The sequence below is a fragment of the Apodemus sylvaticus genome, chromosome 1, assembly GCF_947179515.1.
Source record: "Apodemus sylvaticus chromosome 1, mApoSyl1.1, whole genome shotgun sequence".
Lineage (NCBI taxonomy): Eukaryota > Metazoa > Chordata > Mammalia > Rodentia > Muridae > Apodemus > Apodemus sylvaticus.
In genome coordinates this window covers 39,031,574-39,055,710 of record NC_067472.1, presented here as the reverse complement: position 1 = coordinate 39,055,710, position 24,137 = coordinate 39,031,574, and the positions used below count along the sequence as shown (strand labels likewise).

At 41.4% G+C, this 24,137-nt stretch overlaps 1 protein-coding gene across 2 annotated transcripts in view; it reads right to left on the bottom strand.

Moving 5' to 3' along the window:
- The window catches only part of Mamdc2 (MAM domain containing 2), a 154,701-nt gene that overhangs the window by 29,610 nt on the left and 100,954 nt on the right, over positions 1–24,137 (bottom strand). Inside the window, exons 10-11 of one of the 2 annotated variants that reach the window (XM_052188223.1) lie at positions 6,064–6,157; positions 2,441–2,593 (exon numbers count right to left, since the gene is read on the bottom strand). In XM_052188223.1, coding sequence (XP_052044183.1) covers positions 2,441–2,593; positions 6,064–6,157 — 247 coding nt within the window. The remainder of the gene's footprint in view (positions 1–2,440; positions 2,594–6,063; positions 6,158–24,137) is intronic. The other variant, XM_052188231.1, reaches the window with a different exon arrangement.

Here is a 24,137-nt window from a genome sequence, read left to right as displayed (position 1 = left end):
TCTCACAAAAGGTCTCAGTTGGAGATTTTCATCATAATTATCCCTTTTCACAGAAGTGTTGCAAGTCCATGAAGCTACCTCTGCTTACCATGATAGGAAATCCTTTCTGAGACTGAAGTCAATCCAGAAAGCCCAGTAGAGAAAGAACAAAGAGTCTCATGATTATATCCTTCATCCCTTGCATTAGGATATGCCTGAATGGACTTTTTCCAGCAGCAAAATTCAGAAAGAGCCCTCTGTCCACTTAAGCTGATAGGAGTTCTGTTTCGGTTGTATGCTACCCAAGGGTTTCCATATATGACATATAGTTATTAGTGTAACTTCTGGATCCATTTTCAGATGGAGCCTCAGAAAATCTTGTAGTAATTTTAGAATCATTAGTCATTCAGAGAGTGGACATCTGGTTTACCTTTGGCCAGTGTTGAATCTCTTCAATAGCATCATGTCTTGAGGAAATACTTTTCCTGAATCTGGCAAAGCGGCATGGGGAAAGGGCAATTGTAGGACTGGGTGACACATTTTAGGTGAGAGTGCAATAGTTTCTGAGGCCAGTGGACAATCTTGGAGGGTAGATGAAATCAAATGTTCTTCAAAAAAAAAAAAAGTAGAAACTTTCAGAAAAACCTGGGTGGTTGTACAGAGGTGTGTACCTTAACAGGGAGGCAGTAAGTACAAAGGGCTGGTTCCGAAGGGTTTAGGTAGAGTAGACACTGCCAGAAATGCTGAGTTGCAGACCTTCCAATTGGCCAGCATTTGGCATCTGTCACAATGAGGGAACAGTCAATCGCCAGGAGAGAATGCAACATAGCACCAAATATTTTAAAGATCTTTTCTTTTAATTCTTCCTCTATCTGCTCTGACTAGAAGATGAGAAACAGGGAAGGCTGGGAGGTGTTGAAATGATGTAACAGTAGACAGCCCTCCCCTTTATCATCCTGAAACAAGGAGTCAAGACTCAGGTGAGGACATCAGAAGCATTTTAATGGAATGACAAAAGGAGGTTTTGATTCGGACTAGACTTTTTAATATGTCTGAATTATGACTGTTCTAATAACTCAGCAGAACTGGGAATTACAGGATTTACCCAGGAATGAGGAAAAAAGTCTTCAGGGTATATGATGAAGGATATAAAGAAAAATAAAACTACTTGTGGTTGTTTACCATGGTTGGATAATTCAGTAGAAAGGTTATATACACTGTATGTTGCTCCATGGACATGCTACTTGGACATAGGATTATCTTGAGGTTGGTCATAAGGTACAACAACATTTAACCCACCAGATCCTACTGGCTTCTCTATATGGAAATATCAATAATCTCTGTGAGTTTAGTTCAGGGACAATTTTTCTTCCTTGAACTAAAGGCTTCCTTGAACTTCAATCTTTTAGACCAAATAGGGGCATACTTTACCATGACCTGTTTTCACTTGCTGATATACAGTAGTAGTAACAGTAAGACCAATGCTGAGTTTGTCTTACTTTAACATACACATTCTGTGCTGAACATATATATTCCTTGGCCAGGCAAGGTGGCATACATGGAAATCCTTGAGCTCTCAGGCGGTAGAGGTAGGGAGAGTCTGACTTCCAGGCCAACTACTTGAGCAAGACCGTGTGTGTGTGTGTGTGTGTGTGTGTGTGTGTGTGTGTGTGTGTTAGAGAGAGAGAGAAAGAATGAGAGAGAGAGAGAGAGAGAGAGAGAGAGAGAGAGAGAGAGAGAGACTGTGTCACATATACCTCCAGCTATCCGCTCTCCTTGCTTCACTCCAAGAACAGTGACTGACGATTCACAGATGAATTTTCTGTCTTTGTTTCAGCTGTAGAAAGCGTGGAGTTGAACTTATCTACTTGCTCCCCATCTGCCTGTGCATTTATATACTAAACCTCAGTTAGCTTCCATTTTGATTTTCTTCTTTGCCTCTACCCTTGTTCCTCTTTCAGTTTTTAGAACCTAATTCTAGATTACCTTTGTAATACACATTAAGCACTGTTAAAAAGATGCTTTTTACTCACTAATAAGTGGATATTAACCTAGAAAACTGGAATACCCAAAACACAATCCACACATCAAATGAGGTACAAGAAGAATGGAAGGAGTGGCCCGTTGTTCTGGAAAGACTCAGTGTAGCAGTATAGGGCAAAACCAGAACAGGGAAGTGGGAAGGGGTGGGTGGGAGAACAGGGGGAAGGAAGGGGGCTTATGGGACTTTCAGGGAGTGGGGGGCCAGAAAAGGGGAAATCATTTGAAATGTAAATAAAAAATATATTGAATTAAAAAAAGATGCTTTTCCTATGAACCTATTAAAAAATCTTGTGTGTATAGAATATTATGTATGTCATTCTAGTCACAAGACATGAATCTGCACATTCAAAACACAGTAAATGCCCACTAGTATGCTAAGCTATGTTCTTAGGAAACAGCACCATGTGGCATAACTCACCTACCCCAGTAGTGTGATCTCCCTTGGGCCCTGTGTAGGAGGTGGGTGTTTCTCCCCTCCCCCGGTGCCAGCTGCTCCGGTTCCTTTTCTCCTGGGTAAATGCACATTCATCTTGATCAAAAGTGCACTCTCCAGGTGGAGGTAGAACTCTCTCTGCAAGGAAACAGCGGGTGTTGCAATTACTGAGACAGTCCATGAATATGTATTTTCTAGCAACTCCTAGCAGTCCACTTTGCATGTCTGAGAGGTGTCTGGCCATATGTTAAGCCTATGGAGAGGCAGACCTTCCCAGGCAGCCTACCCAGCTTCACCTCTAGGGAATCTATACTTCTTCATGGGTTCTATCATGATGTTACAGAATCAAAACTCTAGATCTAAAATATTGGGTTACTTTGGGGAAGACACTCCCTTAATGCAGGGATTTGAGTGGAATTACAGAACTCTGAAAACTGTAGGTATACTTCCCCTATGAAAATAAAAACTTAAAAAAAAATGAAAAAGTTGTATAATGTAAGAGCTTTCTTCAAAAATCCTGGGTAAATAAAGGCTATTCTCAGATCAACTCCATAACTCCTCTGGAGGAGGAACAGAACTGTGCAGCTCAAATGATGTCATTTTTCTGAGCCTCAGTGTTTATACTTGTATGCGGGGATATTGATGGCATCCACTTCATAGGATTGCAAGGATTAAATAAGATGATGTGTGTGAAGAATTTAGAACACATAATAATACAATTATTATTAGTAAAAAAAATACTAAGAACAGTTATTTTGCTAATAAAACTCTCGTTTTCCATTTCCAGACATAATTGTATTTCATGTTGAGGATGAAACCAGGGCTCTACACACCCCAGGCAAGCTGTGCATCCCCCAGCCAATACTTGTCTTTGAATGATATCTTTACTAACAGCAGGAGTCATTACCACTAGAGCAATGCTTTCTCTCAACTCAATGGTGATTTTCTCCTTCGTCTCAACATTGCTACAACTCCCTACATCCATATTCTTAGTCAAATGTTGATGACCATCTACTTTTTGTTTCTCTTGTATTCAATTTTGTATACAATGCTAATTACTGCAGCCCCGTTCCCTGTTTTATGCCTTGAGTGCAGATATTCTTATTGTTACTGTCCTTCCAGAGGCTCAGAAAACAAGGTGTCTTCCTTACTCTGTTTTTAGTTCCATGGGAGAGTAAATACAGAGCCCACGTAAGCTATGCAAGCTACTGAGCTTGGCTTCCATCAAAACAATTGTCTTTGGCTATTCTCCAGTATCAGACAGGTACTGCACTTTGTCTGCATGTTTAAGAGATACCTATGGAGGATCTCTGAGGTACACACCACTCACTCACTCACTCACTCACTCACTCACTCACCCACCATGCCTAGCATGCTCCCATTTCACCATCAACACTTAGTCTGAAGTAAGTTAAAAATAAAAGGGAACTTATGAAGAAATAGCTTAGTGGAACTCATTCTACAGTCTGGTTAAAATCTCAAGCCAGCCAAGAGTGGAGGATTTTGACAAGTCTAGAACTATTTTAAAATAATAATGCTTAAAAAGCAGCGAGCCTTGCTTGTGAATTGTATATGACTTTAATGTTGGGTTGGAGAGATGGCTCGGTGATTAAGAGCACTGACTGTTCTTCCAGAGGTCCTGAGTTCAAATCCCAGCAACCACATGTTGGCTCACAACCATCTGCAATGGGATCTGATGCCCTCTTCTGGTGTGTGTGAAGACAGTTACAGTGTATTCATATACATAAAACAAATATGACTTTAATGTTTAGCCTTACTCCATTACCTGATGCAAGTATGTTATGCTCTGAAAACCTCACAAATGAGATTATGAACTTAGTCTGCAGATAGAATATGTCGCAACTCCCTTTTGACTAATATAGTAAGGAATCCCTCAGCCCTGTCACCTATGGTTTGTCTTTTTTAACAGCCTTTAAGTTTATCAGTGTACATCAGAAACAGCTCTATGATCTCTTTTACCAAAAAAGAAAAAGGCTTAGAAAAGCTTTGAACAATGTTACTCCAAAGGCCACCAAAAATATATGTCTATGACCACTGAGACTCTTGAGGCTCCACAGTCATGTCTTGGGTGTTTACTGTCCATTTTCTAACCACCTTGTATTGATACCAGAACCTAAATCTGTGTTAACACCTTTTCTTCATAAGTTCCAACTCTGATCCTCTCTCATTCAGAAAATCTTTTCTGAGTTGAGGTCTTTGAAAGGACTGCTCCACCATCATCCCAAAGCTCAAGGATCACTGTGGAAGCACAGGTGCAAAGTGTGTAAGGGCCAGAGGCTGTAGATGACGGCAAAGGGACGTCTGGACACAGCTGGGCAGCTGCACATATGAACTCACAGTAGCTGTGGCAGCATGCACAAAAATCTGTGCAAGGCTAAGCCAAATTAAATTCTAGCATGGAGTGGAGCCGGTGGGCACAAAATCTTACCCCTTACAATTGACAGCTAATATAGCTAGTTGAAAAGGAAGGATTGGATTATCTAAGAGTTTCTCATGAAGAGGTCAGCTCAGAAGCCTAGGAAAATTCTGCCAGACCCCTCCACTCTTGGAAGAGAAAGGTCATAAAGAACAAAGGCACCCCTCCTCTCCAGAAGGCAGGGACTAAATTACATTCCTTAGACCACAGGGACCAGCGACCACTTTCCCAAAGCCACCTACCTCATTCTCTAAAGACCAATCAGTTTAAAAGTCACACTGTTCTGCCAATCACATTATGCCTAATGGCAGCTGCCCTGAGAACTGTATAAAGGCTTGCTGGACAGGCTGTGGATGGGCATTCTCTCTCCCAGTGTGCAGGGTGGCCCCAACATGTTGGAACAATAAATTCCTCTTGCTTTTTGCATCAATTCCCGACTCCACGTTGTTTACTCAGGAGGTCCCCAGTAAGCTAAGGCTTGTCAGAATCTTTCACTCATAAGTGGACCGTGTTTCAGTGGAAGGACACACATCCAAGAATATTTTGGGTGGCAAAAATTAGTCTTGAATGGTTTACGGAAAACCCCCCGCAAGGTTGAGTAAATAGGGAAAGGAAGTAGTTCGGAAGAGCTGGGGAGGTAAATATGATCAAAACAATGTTCTATAGAACTCTCAAGGATCTAAAAAATAAAACAAAAATTATCACTAGGCTGACATAAGCAGCTATGCCCCCTGCTGCTGCCATGGGGTTTATTTTACTGTCCCTTAATTAATTTAGAATATATCATCTTTATTAAAAATTTAATAGTATACATGTCACAAGCATTTGTGAAATAAAAATGCCATCAATATTACTTGAAAGTGGTCATTCTCTAAGAGAACAATGATAATTATGTTAGTTAAAGGGCACTTGCTTTAAAGTGCCCTTTTTTGGGGGCAGTTCATGAGCATGTCCCCAAACATTCAGGGAGGCATTGCTCACTTTTCTTACAATGAGGGAAAGTCATACATGTGAACTCATACCGAACACTAGAGTCTTTATTTCCAACTTGTAGACTACACTACAAAACTGTGGAGAGGCATGTCTGTCAAGAAAAGCAAAGAATAGAATGGCATAGGTCAAATGTATGAAGTTCCCAGAGGAACTGGAAGTGTATGAAATGATCTCTTACCTGGAGACCGGCAGTTTCCTAATTGTATGGTAATGTCATCCAAGGCTACCAGTCCACAGTCCCAAAAGCTTTTGCATAGGCTCATAAAAACCACCTGTAATTCATAAAAAATGAAGCTATGAATTCTGTTAGCTGAAAATGGAAATCCTTTCAACCTGGGATTTACTTTGCAAAACAGAACTGCCAAGCAATTAGAAACACTTTCTATTGCTATGTGAGGGACAGGATACAGTGGTGTGAAGCGTGATTCCTGTTGGGATACGACCCTGCAGCTGCATTCTTTTAAGCAGAGTGGACTTTATAGGCAGAGTGGACTTTATAATAATAGACCACGTGTCAGAATGTAAAACTGGAAGTGGTCCTCAAAGATTGGCAGGCAGTCTGGGGGAAACAAGCAATTAGCTGGGTGACAGGGATAAAGCCTGGTAGGTTCCAAGTATCTTCCCTTGATAATTCCAAAGGGACTGTTGCTCTCCAAGCATCTTTCAAATGTCTCTAGTACAAATATTATGGGTTGTTTTTAAAGACTAGTCTAGTGATATGCCACCCATCTAGAGACTCCTGTTCTAGTTCCAAGACAAGGACACATCCATATCCCTGGTTATCATGAATAAAAGCATTGACATAGTTATTTTATCAGTCCTAGTAGTTTTATTGTTGTGTGTGAAGGAAAAACAAATCCATAGCATACATTATTAAATTAATGAGAAGGGGAAAAAGAGGGTTTGATTTCTTATAATTAGTGTGGCCCATGTCCCATCTCACCACTATAAATCTTCATTCATGTAAAGAAGACAAAAGGTGACATAACAGAAGTTAAAATTCTACTTATGATTAATGAGAAAACTTGACTTTCTAGGTTTTACTATTCTAAATGTTGTGGCTTAATTTTATTTATGTGTGCTACCAGTAGGGTCTTTTTGCTCATGATGATCAGATTTATTAGAATACAGAATTTATTTTAAGAGAGAAATCTTAGATCATGAGGTCATTTATCATTATACAAACTATAAAATGCCCTAAGATAATCTCCCCAGATGAAGCGCTAACTGCCTGATGAGTAAATGTTTTCTAGCCTTGCATTCATACCCTCTTATAAATGGGATAGCTAAGAGATATAAATGTTTATCTCTGTAGAACTACTCATGACAAAAAATAGGGTAGCTTTTATGGTCCTTTTTTAAAGCTTCTGTTAATCTTTCATCTTTAGAGATTGTAGAGGTTCTATAAATAATAAGTAAAATATTTCGCTTTCTAGGTTCATGCCCGGAAACTCATTCTGCATCTGGAAAGCAAAGATCTCTGTCATTAGTCCCGGCCAGTATCACTTCTATTAGCATTTTTATTGTTATATGAGAAGGAATGCATTGATATGTCTCATGATTTATCAAATTAATTGTGCTACACAGAGGAAAAAACACTGGCTTTCTTTCCTTTTGTCAGCTTTAATGTCCGTTCTTTGCAAGTACACTGGAGGAGTACTTTCGTACAATGAATAGGAAGTAGTAAAAGGATCCACCCTCTAAATCTGTCCCTGTAGAAAACTCAAACATTTTGCATGGCAATCCATTCTAAAGTTGAGAAATATTAGCCTGCTTTTGTATGTTTACTATAGCACTATTTTACAATGATGTTAAACCAAACAAGCATGCGGGCATGCAACAGAAGAAATAGCCTAAATTTTCAAAGAGAAAGGAATAAACTAGAGTACAACAGTCTGAGAAATCGGCGACCATTAAATCTGAGTGTTGTGAACATTACTCAGCACTACAGATACAGAAATACAATGCTAAGTTAAGATAGTCGATTAAAAGAGAAAAAAATCCCCAATTCATCTAAAATAATAAAAAAAGCCTAGAAAATTTACCAGCTATATAATTATTATGTTAGACTCATAAAATTATGGCTAGTTCACAGTTTCCTCCTGTGTTTTATATTTTGCCACTAGTTATGGTTGAAAATAAAAAGGGGAATCAGGATGTCTCTATCTAAAATGTAGAATAACCAGTTTGTGATGTAGCTCAATCACAGAGGGCTTGCCTAGCTTGTGGAGGAGTCCGGGTTCAAATCCCAGCATAGATAGAGACAAGAGCAGAATAATGAGTTAATATTTACTGTAGACTAGTGTCATGATGATGGCAGCCCATAGGCACACAGTCTATTCAAATGAAAGTCATTCAGTCTCATCAGCGACATGTCAAAGTAGTCAGTGCTGTAGCCACACACAGCCTAGTGCCTGAGTTGACCCAACAGATAATTTCCTCATTGTAAAAAGTAACACTGAATGGACTTCTTGGCTCTTTTTGCCATACCAAATAACACACATGGCTCCTTTTTTGCCATGCCAAGTATGTTAAGAAAAATGCTAAAGAAGTTTTGCATGACACCAGGTGTCTTCAAAGTTTTCCACAAATACTAGTCAGCTCACATATCCGTCTGTCTGACTGAAGATGTCCCCCAGTCCATTGTCCACTCACCACACTCAAGCTAAGTCCTCAAACCCCAGACTTATTTGGCACTTGTTTGTCAGTGTTTCAGAAAATAAAAGAAATCTAACAAGATCATCTTGTTCAGTCTAGCACCTGGCATCCTCCGCCTAGGCGTGGGTAACACTAGGCGCTACGGTTCCTGAAGGCTGTTTGGCATGGGGAAGTGATTTTTCAGGTAGTTGGTGACAGAAGGAGTTGCTGACTTACTCTGGGCTGACTTTGTCCAGGATAAAAAAAAAAGATGACCTGCTTCCTGCTCCAAGGACTCTCCCATGGGGACCAGTGCACCCATGTTACTTACTGTATTATTTACAACAACCAAATTTATAGATTCAGCCTAGGTGTCCAGATCACAATGAATAAAGGATATATCCACAATGGAGTTTTATTCAGCTCTACAGAAAAATATAATTGCAACATTTTCTGGAAAACCCATGGAACTGGAGACCATCTTGTTAAGTGAATTAGGTCAGACTCAGAGAGATGAACACCACACATTTCCTTGTGTATACAAATTTTAGATAAAAAGAGACATCTGTGGGCCATGAAAATAACAGGAGGCCCTGCTTGGAAAGATGAAGGGAGCCAGAAGGAATGAGATGGACAAAGGGGGTTATCATCAAAGTTCACTTTCTGTACAAATGAAATATATTAACCCATTATTTCGTACAATGAATATTCACTAAAAACCCTTTCCATGCGGTTGGGATGAGACTATGTCAAAGGATCAGTCATAAGCTAAGTTCATGTTAATCTCTTATATTTAGATGTAAAGCCCCGATGTTTAGTTTCAATATTATTTCAAAGACAGCACATCATCTCTAGAAAGTGGGAAATAAACCTTGCCCACTGTACATTAAATTGTATTGAAGAAGGAGAAAGATGTTCTTTGGACATGAAGTTGGATGGTATCTCTTAGGCACATGTTCTGGGTTGTACTGGATAGCTCAGAAGTTAGGAATACACTCATTCATTAAATGAGTGTGTTGAAGTGCCTAAAGGTTTCAGCTCTTGGGTACTAATAATGCTTGAGATCTTTGTTTTGTTGGAAAATATTCACCATTGAAGAAACCTCTCTCTAGACTAGCTTTGAAAATGAATACATAGTAAATGGAGAACCACATAAATATTCTTGCAAATAGGATAGTTAAGTAACCATAGATAACGTTATTTTAAACTAGTCTACATTTTATTAAGAAAAAAAAATCACATATGTTCTTTTATGACTCTGCATTCTTACAGTTATGTGCCCACTAGATGCTGGTATCGCCCCAAGTCCAGACAATCAAAATACATTCAGACACTGGAGCCGGCATACCATTAATCCCAGTACTTGGGAGGCAGAGGCAGGTGGATCTCTGTGTTTGACACCAGCCTGGTCTACAGAGTGAGTTCCAGGACAGCCAGGACTACACCGAGAAGCCCTGGAAACAAAAGATAAAGGAACAAGGCAAGGCAAGTGATGAGTATTCAAACCAATAATCATACCCTAGATTTTTCAGGTCTGCTTATTTTTAGCTTCCTTTTTGTGACATGTATATACGGAATCCATGCATGTATGTCTGTGTATGTATGTACATGTGTGTGCATGAAGACTGGAAGTCACTGAATACAGCATCGCTGGCCTCTACCTACAGCTCACGGACAGGCTAACTGGGCCCTAGCAGTAGCAAGGCTGTTTTCACTGTTTCTCTTTTGCCTCATCTTCCAAATAATTAGCCAATGAGATCTGTTTTTCACAAAGAGAAGAATAAAGGAAAATAACCAAGAACACTACCAGTCATGTACCCACCTGAGCAGCAATCTATGTTTACATGAATGCCTGGTGACCTGGGGACATGAGCAACACCAGGTCGAGAGAGCTGGTTATTGCAAGAGTGTAAGGCCATCCTTGCACTCATTGTCCATGAAGCTCTGTTCTAACTACCCCATCTTTCAAGGTTTTATTAGATGGCAATGGGATCACATCCTTACAGCTCTGTGCCCACCAGATGCTGGCATTGCCCTCCAGTCCAGACAATCAAAAATGTGTCCAGACACTGGTACCGCACACCTTTAATCACAGCACTTGGATGGCAGAGGCAGGTGGAGCTCTGAGTTCGAGGCCAGTCTGGTCTATAGAGTGAGTTCCAGGACAGCCAGGGCTACACTGGAAGCCCTGTCTCAAAAAAAACCAAACCAAACCAAACCAAACGAGGCACTGGTGCCAAATATTCCTTGCGAGGGGAAAAACTTCCTGGCTGAGAATAACTGGAAAAAATAGAATAAACTTTTATGTGAATTATAAAAGCCATTAATTACAGTCCTATAATGTGTTGTCTCTTTGGGGCTCAGCTACCTTATATTTTGATTCATATTGATTTTAAGCTATTTGTTTTTTGTTTTTGTTTTTTTTTGTTTTGCATATCTCCAATCCCTGAAAATGAAAGATAAAGAAACAAGGCAAGGCAAGTGATGAATATTCAAACCAATTATCATACCCTAGATTTTCAGGTCTGCTTATTTTTAGATTCCTTTTTTGTTACATGTATATGCATATATGGTATGCATGAATGTTTGTGTCTGTATGTACATGCGTGTGTATGAAGGCTGGAAGTTATTGTTGGGTGACAGGGTGTCTTGCTGAACCTAGAGTTGATGGCCCTTGTTTTTCTCCTTAAACAGTTTGCCCAGGGATTCCCCAGTCTCTGCCTCTGCAGTACTGGGGTTATGAGTGGCAAGCTATTTATCCACTTTTAGGGTTTTGCTGTTGCAATTACTTGTGCCCCAAAATTGTAACAGTCAGAGGGCAATAGAATTGCCTCTATGTTTTCATTTTTTTCTTGCTTTCAAAAAAAATAATTTCAACTTTCTAGGAACAAGATACTATGGCAAGCAGAGGAACTTAGGAGGAAACTGGGCAAGCAACACATGTGGCTGATTTTGAAGGGAGAGTGAAAAAAGGGTTTGTGTGGAAATATAGTCATGGTCATGTTAGGCCAAGGGCCAGGATAGTCTTGATAAATTCTTGATTAGAGCACTGGGGTGGTGGGGGTGGATAGAGAAACAGTTTTTATTATGAATTCATTTTGTCAAACCACAGCAGGTTGTTTTAAAACAAAAGTACCAGTTTTCACTTTAGAGGTTTTCAGTATGAACACTTGCCAGCAGAATGTATAGGATTTATAACGGGGAGGAGGTCAGGCTTTGTAAGATCTGTGGACTATAATAAACAAGGCCTATGCTGAACCACCAACAGGCATTGTCTGTATGAAAGAGCTAGCCTGGCCTAACTGCAGACATCTCAGTGATGTCTGAAGGTGTTCCCATGCTTGATCGACTAAGTTATCGAGGGGTGGGATAAACCAACACTGACTTTACTACTCCCAAGCTCCATTTAGCCCCATAATTAGGATGTGAAGGACAGCTTCAGGTCAAAACATCCCAATCCTTTGCCAGCGAAACCATAGAAGTCATGGCCACCAAGGGAGCCCCAGCTATTTCTTGTTATCACTAATGGACCTTAACCTCAGATGCCAGGTTAAACTGAACATAACTAGTGATTGATGATGCTAAAATCCCTTGAAATGATTTGCAAAGGTATAGTTGGATGTGGCGACTACAGAGCTGGTGGAATTATTCACAAAGTCATTGATCTCCTTGGAGGAACTCTACAGTATTTCATTAAGATGCTGTGGACAACCAGAGTTGGATTGAATGCCATTGCTCTCATTTAAATGATTGGCGGTGAGTGAGTGTTTGAATCTTACAACAAGAAAAGTACAAAGCCAAGAACACAAATTTCGAACTTAAGATACTGAGCAGAAAGGATATAATTTTCACTGATGTCGAAGGACAAACTGCATGAAGCTGTATCTGAAAAAGAGTGTGAGATTTAAGCATTCTTAGATCTGGCTATATTTTAGGAAACTGTTGGCTAAATCCTAACAGCATGCCTCTAGCAGACTCTATATTTGGTTTTCATGTCCCACAAACCACAGACGGACCATGTGTTTTTAAACATGTCTTTTGCTGACCAATGCTTTCTTTTTGAAAGACCCTAAAAGACCCATCTGTTTGGTTTTTTTTCTCTTTGAAAATACTCACATGATTTAATTCCACTTTTAGCTTTGACAAGCAACAAAGACTGATCTACTTGCAGATTTTCCCAGTGCTCTTTGCTCACACAAGTTCAGTTCTGAGGCAGAGAGCATGCTGGGATAGAACACAGGCATGCTGGGATAGGACACAGGCATGCTGGGATAGAACACAGGCTGCAGCCAAGTTTTTCCATTGCTCTATGGGAGGTAAACATTCAAACCTCACAATTCCCTGGTTTCAAAAATCTGCATCATTTTTAGATCTCCCTGCCACTGGAAAGTGGGAGCTAGAGGGTGGGCATATGAAACCCAAAATCTATCGTTTTAGAGGAAGACAAAGGCAGTCTCTGATACACATTCACGCAACAGCAACCTGCATATCCAAGCAGGAAACACCAGATCCTTGCTAAGTTTGTGATAGAGAAAAGCAGACCACCCTGCTCATTCTTTCCTTCCTTTATGTATTGAAAAATCCCTGCCCTCAGGGTTCAAGGAACATCCTATCCCATCTCACTCCACCCGGCACCCCACAGAAGAGAAGGCAGAAAGAGTGTAAGAGCCAAAGGGCGTGGAGATATTAAGAAAGCAAGGCCCTCCAAATCAACATGAACGAAGCTCCTGTGAACTCACGGAGACTGAGGCAGCTTGCACAGTGCCTGCCCGCATGGGTCGGCACCAGGTTCTTCACATATGTATTATGGCTGGCATCTGGTTTACATCTGGTTTAGCAGTTTTTTATGGGTTTCCTGAGAGTGAGTCTCTGATTTGGGTCCCTTCTGTTGGGCTTATTTCCTTCAGTTTGTTTTGTTCAATTCCAATGTGTTAGTTTATATTGTATTATATTATGTTGTTATATTAATTGTTATCTCTTAGAAGCCTGTTTGTTTTCTAATGAATCAGAAAGGGAGTGGATTCAGATGGGTGAGGAGGGTGGGAAGAACTGGGAGGAGTAAAAGGAGAAGAAACCATAATCATGTTATATCATGTGAGAAAAACAAGCTATTTTTAATAAAAGGAAATAAAATAAAAATCACGATTCTGCAAGATTTGATCTTAGAACATCCCAGTTAAAGAGCTCGGGCCTGACTTTATACCAGATGATTCTGCCTCACATCTAAGAGTTTTCAGAGTTGGGGCTCCTAAAATATACTGTTGGACCATCTCAACTGCTTTGGACTAAAAGGATTTTGGCAGGACCCCAGAAGCAAACTTTCTTCCTCCTCTGAAGGAGAGTTAGAGGCATGTAGATAGACTAGGACAGGAAAACAGGCTTCCTAAGATGGATGCGTAATGTTCCCAGGAAACATTACAAGGGGAAAGATGGGAAGGCACGGGAAGCGGGCATTTAAACAGGACAAATAGTGGAAAGGGAGGACCCGGATGGCCTGTGATGTGCCCAAGCCAGCCACCAGCTCCAGGCTTCTCTCATCCAGAATGAGTACATTATGCCAAAGCTATATGCGTTTGGATGTTTCTGCTTCTTATAAATATGATTAAATGGTAATTGAAAGATTGTACTAATTTCCCTTCATAAAAGGTTGCATGAGCAGCTAGCATCTTGGCTCAGTGGTGGAGATGCTTACAGCCTGACAATGTAGGCTTGATGATCTGAGTTCTATCTCCAGAACTCACATAATGTAGAGGGAGAGAACAGACCCCACAAGGTTGTCTCCACATATCCTCCATAATACATGTGTGTAAGCATACATCATACACTCCCTCAATAATAATAATAAGGTAAACAGAAGTTATAAAAAGAGCATACAAGGATATGAAGATACATTCCTTGCATCTGTCCTGTACTGGCTAGTTTTATGGCAATGTGATACAAGCTACAGTCATCTGAGAAAAGAGAACCTTGACAGAGATCCATAAAACCAGGCTGCAGGCAAGCCTGTAGGACATCTTCTTATTAGTGATTGATGGGAGAGAGCCCAGCCCACTGTGGGTGGGGCCACCCCTTGGCTGGTGCTCCAGGGCTTTATAAGAAAGCAGGCTGAACAAGCTGTGAGGAGCAAGCCAATAAGTATCACCTCTCCATGGCCTCTGCATCAGCTCCTGCCTCCAGGTTCCTGCCCTGCTCCAGTGCCTGTCCTGACTTCCTTTGATGATGAACAGGGATAGCAAAAGCTGAATAAATCCTTTCCTTGCCAACTTGCTTTTGGGTGTTCCCTAATAGCAATAGTAACCCTAACGAAGACACTCACGTTTCCAGGATCATGTTTATACATATATGTAAATATATACACATATAACTAATTATATATGTGTGTGTATATACAAACTTTATAAATGTATATCCTATAATGAATATATTTATTAATTAAAATAAGTAAAGTTTCTATGTATATATGTTGATATATTTGGGGATCTAAAGTAAAAGATTTTCTTTTAATATATAAATACATAAGGGCATATACATTTCTTCTTTTTCTTTTTCTTTTCTTTTTTTTTTTTGAAGTGCTGAAGGTCAAACCTCAAGGATCTATGCCTGTCAGGAAAGCATTTTACCTCCAAGTTATATCTTGGCCTCTCTGTTTTCTTCCTAAAGCAAAGGTTTGCTTTTTATAATTCATAAATCAAATACTACAAACAGAATAAAGTATAAACCAAGCTATTAAGACAAACATCACACTCTAGGGTGTGTGCATGAGATTTTTGCTTCCATGTGTATGTACCATGTGTATTCATAATACAACATATGTGTATGTGTGTGTATATGTGTATGTATATGTATAATGTATGTGTATGTATATGTGTATGTGTATGTACAATGTATGTGTATGTACATGTGTATGTATAATGTATGTGTATGTATATGTGTATGTATAATGTATGTGTATGTATATGTGTATGTATAATGTATGTGTATGTGTATATTTCCTCCTTCTACTCCTCCCTGTTTTCCCAACCCACGGACTCATTCCTCCTTCGTTTCCTTTCAGAAATGAGCAGCTCTTAGCTCAGTATGAAGGAAAGGGTCCCACAAATAGGGAAAAGAGTCAGAATCACCCCCATTCCTATTGTTAGGAGCCTCACAGGAATGCCAAGCTAACAGCCATAACATATATACAGACCTAGCTCAGACCCATGCAGGTACTGTGACTGCCACTTCAGTCTCTGTAAGCCCCATGAGCCCTGCTTAGCTGATTCTGTGGATTGTGTTCTCTGTATTCTTAAAATATATATCCAGTTGATTATAAATATTATTTTAAAATGTCTTTAATGACAAAGTTAGATTTTCAATTGTATTTTTTATCTTACCTATTTTTATATTGCTTAGCTTACTTTTATTTACCAATTTATTAGAATAAATTGATATTAAATGTATTAGTAATACACATGGTGCATACACATGCAAGTAAAACACTCATGCGCGCGTGCACATGCACACACACACACACACACACACACACACACAAACATTTTAAAAATCCAGATCCCTAGTTCTACTATGACTGGAGGTCCCAGGATGGGTCGGTAGGTACTCTGGGTGGGGGGAGAGCTTTCCCTTCTCTGGAGATAGGGGGAGGTATTTGTAAGGGAGGGACTGGGAGGAGATGGGCACAGGAGCTGATTGGGACGTGAAGTGAATAGATAAGTTAATAAAAATAATTCAGATCCCCAGGTAGTTACAATCACACACTGGCATTATTTAAGGACACAATTAAGATGAAGAATTTAAAGATGCAAAAATCAGAATCACAAACTTGAATTTCAACTTTTTCTTTCCCTTAAAGGAAAGAGATTTTTGTAAGAGGAAATAAGTAGAAGAAAGCATCTACAAAAGGATACACTTCGCACAAGAGTAAAACATAATTCCAGCCACCAAGATGCCTAAAAGTCTAACAAGCAGAGACTGAGAGGCCATCTAGGCATGTGTCCTCATTTCAGAGAGAGGGGCCCTGGCTGCGTTCTGATTTACAGAGACAAGGTGCAAAGCCAGGTCTTTACATTCCCGACTCAGTGCTCTTTCATGACTCAGATTTCACTCCTACAGATAAACACAAGCTTCAAAGGAAGGGACACTTGAGAGAGGCTGGGAGAAGGGTGGTGTTCCCATGGTGTCCTTACCCCCTAAGCAAATGATCCCTGTGGAATTCTCAGTGAGAAATACCTTCTGCTGCCCAAACCCTTTGAAGGAATGCTGGAGAAGGAAGACAGAGGGCCAGGCATGAGGAGTTGGAGTCTGAGGTAGAGGACAAGGGGCAGCGTAAATGCACCGAGAGGAGAGGAAGCCTCACTCCTGTGTGGAGAATGCAGGAGGCCAACATTGGCTGTATTTGTACAAGTGGAGACAGGAGAATTGATGAGATCCAACCTCAGAAGGAGGCAGGAGAGTGACCTCAGGGGTGGAGACTTGCAGGCTCATGTATCCTAAAAGCAAGGACAGTACTTCCTTGTACTGCAAGAGTAATCAGGACAGAAAGGTGTCAGGTAAGGATTCAGGGAGCAACAGAGCCAAATGGTCAGATTGTTGTGTTTTATGAAAAAGAAAAGGAAGCCAGGGATATGTTTTGGTAGGGCGAGGTATGGTAGTGGTGGAAGGGGGTGTTGGCACTCCTAGGCTCCGCCCCACAGTTACCAGGCAACAGCCAGGTGTGCCTGACTCAGTATAAAAGGGGCTGCTTGCCCCCTCCTCACTCTCTTTTCTTACTCCTCGCTCTTCCCGCTCTGTCTCCTCTCTCCTCATTCTCACCCTCTTCTCTCTCTCCAGGTGCTCATGGCTGGCCTCTATTCCTTCTCTCTCTCTCTCTCTCTCTCTCTCTCTCTCTCTTTCTCTCTCTCTTTCTCTCTCTCACACACACACACACACACACACACACACATCTCATCTCATTTTTCTCTGCCTCTTCCCCCTCAGCTCCCTCTCCATTCCACACCCTAAATAAACTCTATTCTATACTATACCATTGTGTGCCTGGTACCTCAGGGAGAAGGAACACCTCAGCATGGGGTGGCAGACACCTCCTCCCCCATACCATACCCACCATGCAGCACCTCCACCAAACCGTGCCTCCACCATACTGTGCCTCCACCAAACATACCCCTGGCTTCTTTTTCTTTTTTATAAAACACAACAAGGAGGTGCATGCAGAGGTGGGTTTTAGGAAGTGACAGGACCATTGAGACTGATTCCACAAATGGATTAGTCTGTTAATTGCAAATTCAGGTAACATGTTGGGAGGTGTCATAGAGTTTCTATTGCACCAAGTCCAAAAAGCCAGTGGGGAAGGAATGATTTATTCCAGATCAGAGTCCATTATCACTGGAGGAAGTCAGGACAGGAACTTGGAGGCAAGAGATGGTGCAGAGTCCATGGCGGAGTGCTGCTTACTGCCTGGCTTCCTATTGTGTGGCTCAGGCCTGCTTTCTTATAAAACTCAGGACACCAGCCAAGGGACAGCACCACCCACCAAGGACTGGGCTCCCCCATTAATCACTAATTGAGAAAATGCCTTATGGATGGATCTCTTGGAGGCATTTCTTCAACTGAGGCTCCTTCCTCTCTGATGACTCTAACTTGTGTCAAGTTGACACACAACACCAGCCAATGTAGGACATGACAGAACTGTGGGAGAAAAGGAGCATTAGAAGAAGAGGATCACCAGGTCTTTGGCTCCAACTCCTTGTTACTGCTTTCTGGCTTTCACTGGGTGAGCAGATCCAAGCTAACATGCTCTTTGATGTGAAGTTCACCTCACCAAAGACACAGAAACAATGGAGTCAGCTGCCTAGTCGATCCCTGTCAGAGACCAAACCCTAGAAAACCAGAGTTTCAACAGCCCTCACCCTGAAAGTTCACCGACCTTGCGGTTTACAGCTGGACCGCCCCCCGCCCCCCTTCACACAAGGCTGATCAACCGGTGCTCATCCTGGACGAACACCTGGGATGGTCTGGGCAGAACCAGCATTCCAGGAAAGCTGCAGATGCCTCTAGCCGGAGGGAGTCAACTTTCACCCCGGATGACTTTTTCTCTTTCTGTGCTTCTAGTATCCCCCTCAGCCCCCCAACTTCCTCTCACTGAGGGTTCATAACCAGGTGTTTTTCAGTTCATTAAAGAGGCCTTGACAAAGACAATCCGATTGCTTGGCCTCCCTCTTCTCTCTCGCCCGTTTCTCTCTTTCAAGCTTGGGTTCTCCTCAACACCCCGAATTACTAGGTCCCACCGGATGGGACAAATCCCAATCTCTGAAACTAATCCAAATCATTCTGGCTAGGAGCTATGCAATTATTCCCCCCTCCTCTTGTCATGAGGTACGTTTCCACGTTGTTGTTAACAAACATCCATTGGCAGTTCCCCCTTCTGAATATGGCATATCTATTCTCTATTGGAGATTATGTTAGCACTAGAAATAAAAATCAGATGAGATACAGCTTCCTAATCTCTGGAAGCTCATGGCCTTGTTTAAGCAAACAGGCAACTAAGTTGATAGTTTCAGTAAGTGGGTTTCATGGTGTTACAATGCATATCAGTAATGGAAGCTAGGTAATGCTTTGAGGGAGTCATCCCTTTAAATACAGTTAAACAGGACTCTTTAGTGGGACATTAGCAAGAGTTTCTAGTATGGTACTAAATCCTCCAAACAAACTCCTTTACCACAGAACACTTGTTCATCGGAACATATCTAATGTGTTGTATTTTATGGTGTGTTGCTAAGAAGGGCTGACACACTGTTTAGCTTTTGTTTTGGTCTTTTTAACCTAGTAGGGAAAATTATTTATATTTGGTTAGATGGGGCTTTCCCTTAAATGCATGCAGCTTTCAATGTCTGATTTTTAGTCTTGCAGCTGAGTAAGGATACAGAGTTCGACTGGTTTGCTACGTTAATGGTTGCTGAGCTGATCATTAGCCCAGTCCTGGAAGAGACAGACTGTCTTGTCCTCTCGGTTATTGGCCTCTTAACCCATTCTGCTCAAATAGATACTTAGTTAACAAAGTACAGAGTCTGTCCCCAACCTCAGCGCTTTTAATAAATGTCTATTGAAACATCGTTGCTAAAGGTAGCTGCAGGCAAGAAGTTACTCAGAGCCTAACCGCCATGACACACTGACCAAACATCTGTAAAAGGTAGCGTTTGAAGGCTGAAAGGCTAATGTTTGGTTGTCACCATTATAGAATATCAGATCTCATTCTGGTGTCTCTCCTCACAGTTTGGCTTTGAATAAAAGCATCTGATAGAAAGTTGTTGCCTCTGTCTCTCCTTCCCTCCTTTTCTTCTCTCCCTCTCTTCTTCATTCACTCACTCATTTTCCTTCCCTCCCTCTCTCCTTCCCTCCTTTTCTCTCTGTGTCTCTCTCCTTGTCTCCCTCCTTTGAGCATGGTCCCTCTCTCCTTCCCTTCCTCCCTACCTTCCTCTCTCCCTCCTTCCCCCTGAGTCTTTTTCTCCTTGTGTGTCTTTCTCTCTGTCTCTCTCCTTCCAGTGTTCTCTCTCCCTCCCTCCCTCTTCTCCCCCCTCTTGTTTTCCCTGGCCATTATCCTCTCATTAACCTATAACCACACCCGCACAAATTGCTCTCTCTCTCAGGTAACTTTGCTTCTGTTTTCTTTGTTTGAGATAGGATCTTAACGTAACTACAAACTCCCAGTACTCCTGCCTTAGCCATCCCCCAAAATGTTGGAATTATGGGTGTGTGCTATCACACATGGTCCCAAAATAATTCTTCCCACCTACTCTCTATTCTGCAGAGCGTGATGGTAGAGATAGGAACCATGGAAGATATAGTTTCATGGTTTATGAACCTTTGAAAATGTTTCTGATGTCTTTTTTTTTTTTTAGAAGAGAAGGGGCAAGAGAAATGACTCTACTAATAAAGCACTTGCCACAAAAGATGTGAGAGCCAGGAAGAACCTGGGCTGGACTGCAGACAGTCTAACCAGACCAGTGTGCTCTAAGTTCAGTGAGAGGCTTTGTCTCAAAAACTAAGGTGGCAAACAAATGAGAAAGACTCCTGACTATTAACTTCTGACTTGACACATACAAACACTCACACACACTGACACACACACATACACACCCTGACACACACCCAAGTAAACATGCCTGCGTGTACATACACACCGTACACAAACACATCTCTATACCTCACAAGTGTACATACACACACACATACACATACATATGAACACATGCAAAATATTATTATAGGCTCATAATTGTTCACATCTTCCATTTATGGAAGATCTAATATTGCTAAAAAAAGGTTTAACTCTGACCTCATTTTCAACACCGCACAACAAAAAAATCAAGATATAGAATTATCCGTGCACTAAATAAATATTATGACCTAGAAAAACAGCCTTTGTTCTTTTTTCCTCTGTGTCTGTGTTGAGCAGAATTTAATAGTGTTAATCATGTGCTGGAAGACAGACTACATACTTCATCCAATTGCAGGTGATACACAGAACAACTTTATGCAGCAAGTTCTACCAGGTGCCCCTTTTACATGGGAGAAAAGTGAAGATTACACAGGTAACTGTCACATAACTAGCCTAGAGTATGAAGCCGTGGGTGACAGAGGACCCACCGCCAAGCACCGAAGGTAGTCTTCTGCATCTCCCCTCTAACTCACCGGTCTGATGGATATGTGATGAACCACCTTGAATTCCAATCCCCTCTAGGAGCCAAACTTATGTCTACAATATATCACTGGAGAATCAGTTTAATAAAGCCTTGGATTTATTTACTTAGCTAATCTGAGTGTTAGAGTCCTACAAGACTGTGAACCTGTGAGTAGAGCAGAGAGGGTAAAAGCAGTGTAGGTGGGCACCAGATCTCTGGGCCTCTAGAAGCCATACTCAAAGAGGCTCTATCTTGTAGAGGAGTGCTTCATAGGGGAAAATCACACTTTCTGACTTCCACTTCAGGAAAGTGATCTGACTGCTGGTTCAGAGCAGAGAAATAGCAGTTGGGGGGGCGGGTCACAGAAACTAGTGAGGTCTTATGGCACTGGGGTGACTATGATGGTGATTCTGTGTGAGGTGCTGACAAGTGAGACAGAGAGAACAAATACGGGGTGCACGTTAGAGAGCCAACGTAATGATCTTGCCTGAAGGCTGAAGGAAAACACTGAGAAACTAAGAAGAACCCGACATTCCAACGTGCTGAGATTTCAGCCTCCTCCCCTGTAAATGGATTGTTGGAGGATGCTAAGGATTGATAGTGAGAGAATACACTGCTGAGCACAAAAGTAGATAGTCAATGAACAGCCATGTAGGCCTTCATTTTGACCTAGGTTGATCCTGGAACATTCTAGAAGTCCCAGGAATTTCACTGCAGAATCTTAGTCATTATAAATTCCAACTATTATAAAAATGCATGTGAAGCTTAAGATGCTCAGAAAAAAAAAACTCTTATGCTTCCTCTAGTTTGGAATAAGTGAAAATAAATATTGAGTGATCAAACCGTAGAAAGCAGCTGAAAGAAACTTGTAGAAAACATGTAACAGCTGACAAGCCCTTACCCTGTGCCTAGTTTCAGTGCCTTGTGACCTAAGGCTCTTTTCTAAATGTGATGAGTATTTGGAGAAACATACCTTCTGTGGACAGAAACCACGTATGGGGAACAATCACATAGATTTGGTACTGTACTTCTGGAATAGTTCCCTTGGAGGCATTGAAGGGTGATTACACAAGGACTACACATCTAACTCTAGCTTCTGAGGGATCTGAAGAGCAGCCATGCAAATCTGTGAGCACGCAGGAACATCTCCCAGCATCTCAGATATTCCTGAGATGAGAGAGCTAAGCAAGGATTTCACAAAAGCATGCACTTGTCCAAATCTTTAGTCACTGAAAACGTGCTGTTCTACCAATTCTGGATTTGAAATAGTTCGATTTCCCTTACCATAGGAAACAAAACAAAGCAAACAGACACTAATAAGAATTAGCCAGGGGGCTATGGCAGAAGCCGGGTTCAATGGAGCTCTGCTACGAAACTGCAGACAGAGAGTAAAGGAGCAAACAGGGCTTGCAAGTAGAGACTTGGAGGATGCTAAGGATGGATGCTAAGGCTACTGTAAGTCTTAGAATCAGCTTATGGGGCAATGGTTCTCATCCAAGGTTGCCATGGCACCTCTCAGGGTTTTTAGAAACGTGCAAATAATTTTGGTTGTTGCAATAACCATAGACATTTAAAATCCAATAATCTGAGTGTTGGTTCTATTCAATGGCAAAATTGTCTGCCTTATGAGGTCAATAGGACCCCTGCTGGGATATTTGTTCAAGGTCATGCACAGAGGGCTTAGTAGGAATATGTGTTTATTTAGATCATAACAATGCCAAAATAACTATATATTTGAGATGGGAAAAGAAAGCAAAGGAAAATTAAAAGAGTAAGGATTTATTCATCTTATAAAGTAGGTGTAAATAAACAACATCTAAAGTTTGACATTGAGGTAAAGTTATAAGAACACAAATAAATATACCTAAAAACTATAAAAAGGAGAAGTTCTTATTTTTTCACAGCAGAGAATCAGAAAACACAGTTAAGGTTAATGGAGGAAAACATGGCAAATCTGGAAGGAAACCCCTCTAAAAAAGACAGAAGAATTGGAATTTGTGTTCAGGAGTAGATGGCATTGGTGCTTTGCTGTATCCCTTGTCTTAAGTAGTTTTCATGAAAGCATAGCATATATAAACATGTCAATCCGCATGTGTCTATACCATACGAGGCACGCTTTAATTCCTCCCTACTTGCTGTACTCTCTAATGAGTTATGAACACTTCTACTACTTTGAGGAGCTAGTTCTTCCCAGCAGAAATATTCTAGAAGTAGAGGTTCTAGAATCTTCTAGCACCTGGGGATTTCTGTGTTGAACTTCCATCTAAATCCACGCCCAGTCCCTTCGAGGTGCTCTATCCTAATTCCTCTACCCTGACTGGCTCTGGCTCCCAGTTCCCTTCACTGGCTGAGGAACTTGCGCAGTAGCTTGGCTTCTTGGTGCTCAGCTTCCAAAGAAGAAAAGGGCAGAGGCTCTGGGGCACCCTTATTTACTAGGAGGCTTGTTCCAGCTTCACGGGAGTCAGATAACAGCAGAGACTTGTAGCAGGAAAATTTAAAAAGAACCTGCCTGCCAACTCTCTGAGGCCTGCTCTGTGTGACCCAAGCTCCCCGGCAGTCCTGCCTGCCTGGCCATCTCTCCAGGGGAGGTCCCGCGTGTTTATCTTTCTTCTATCCAGCACCCACTCATTCCAATTACCCAGTAAAGCATGACTCTTAAATAGTTAACCAGTTGTATTTATGTATATGAAACTCCCAATTACAAGATGCCAATTTACAATGATAAAAGTCTTGTCCTAATTTTCTAACCTAACTTCTTTGCTCCTTGGCTCTTCTCCCCTGCCAAGTGCTTTCCTCCCCTCCACCCCCCGCCCCCACGTGGGCTCATGGGTCTCCTCTGACCTCCCAACCCTTAGCTCCGACTCCCCTTTTCTCTCCAACCACAGGCCCTCACTACCTTAATGCTATTGGATAGGAAATGTCTTGCAACTGAGACTCACTC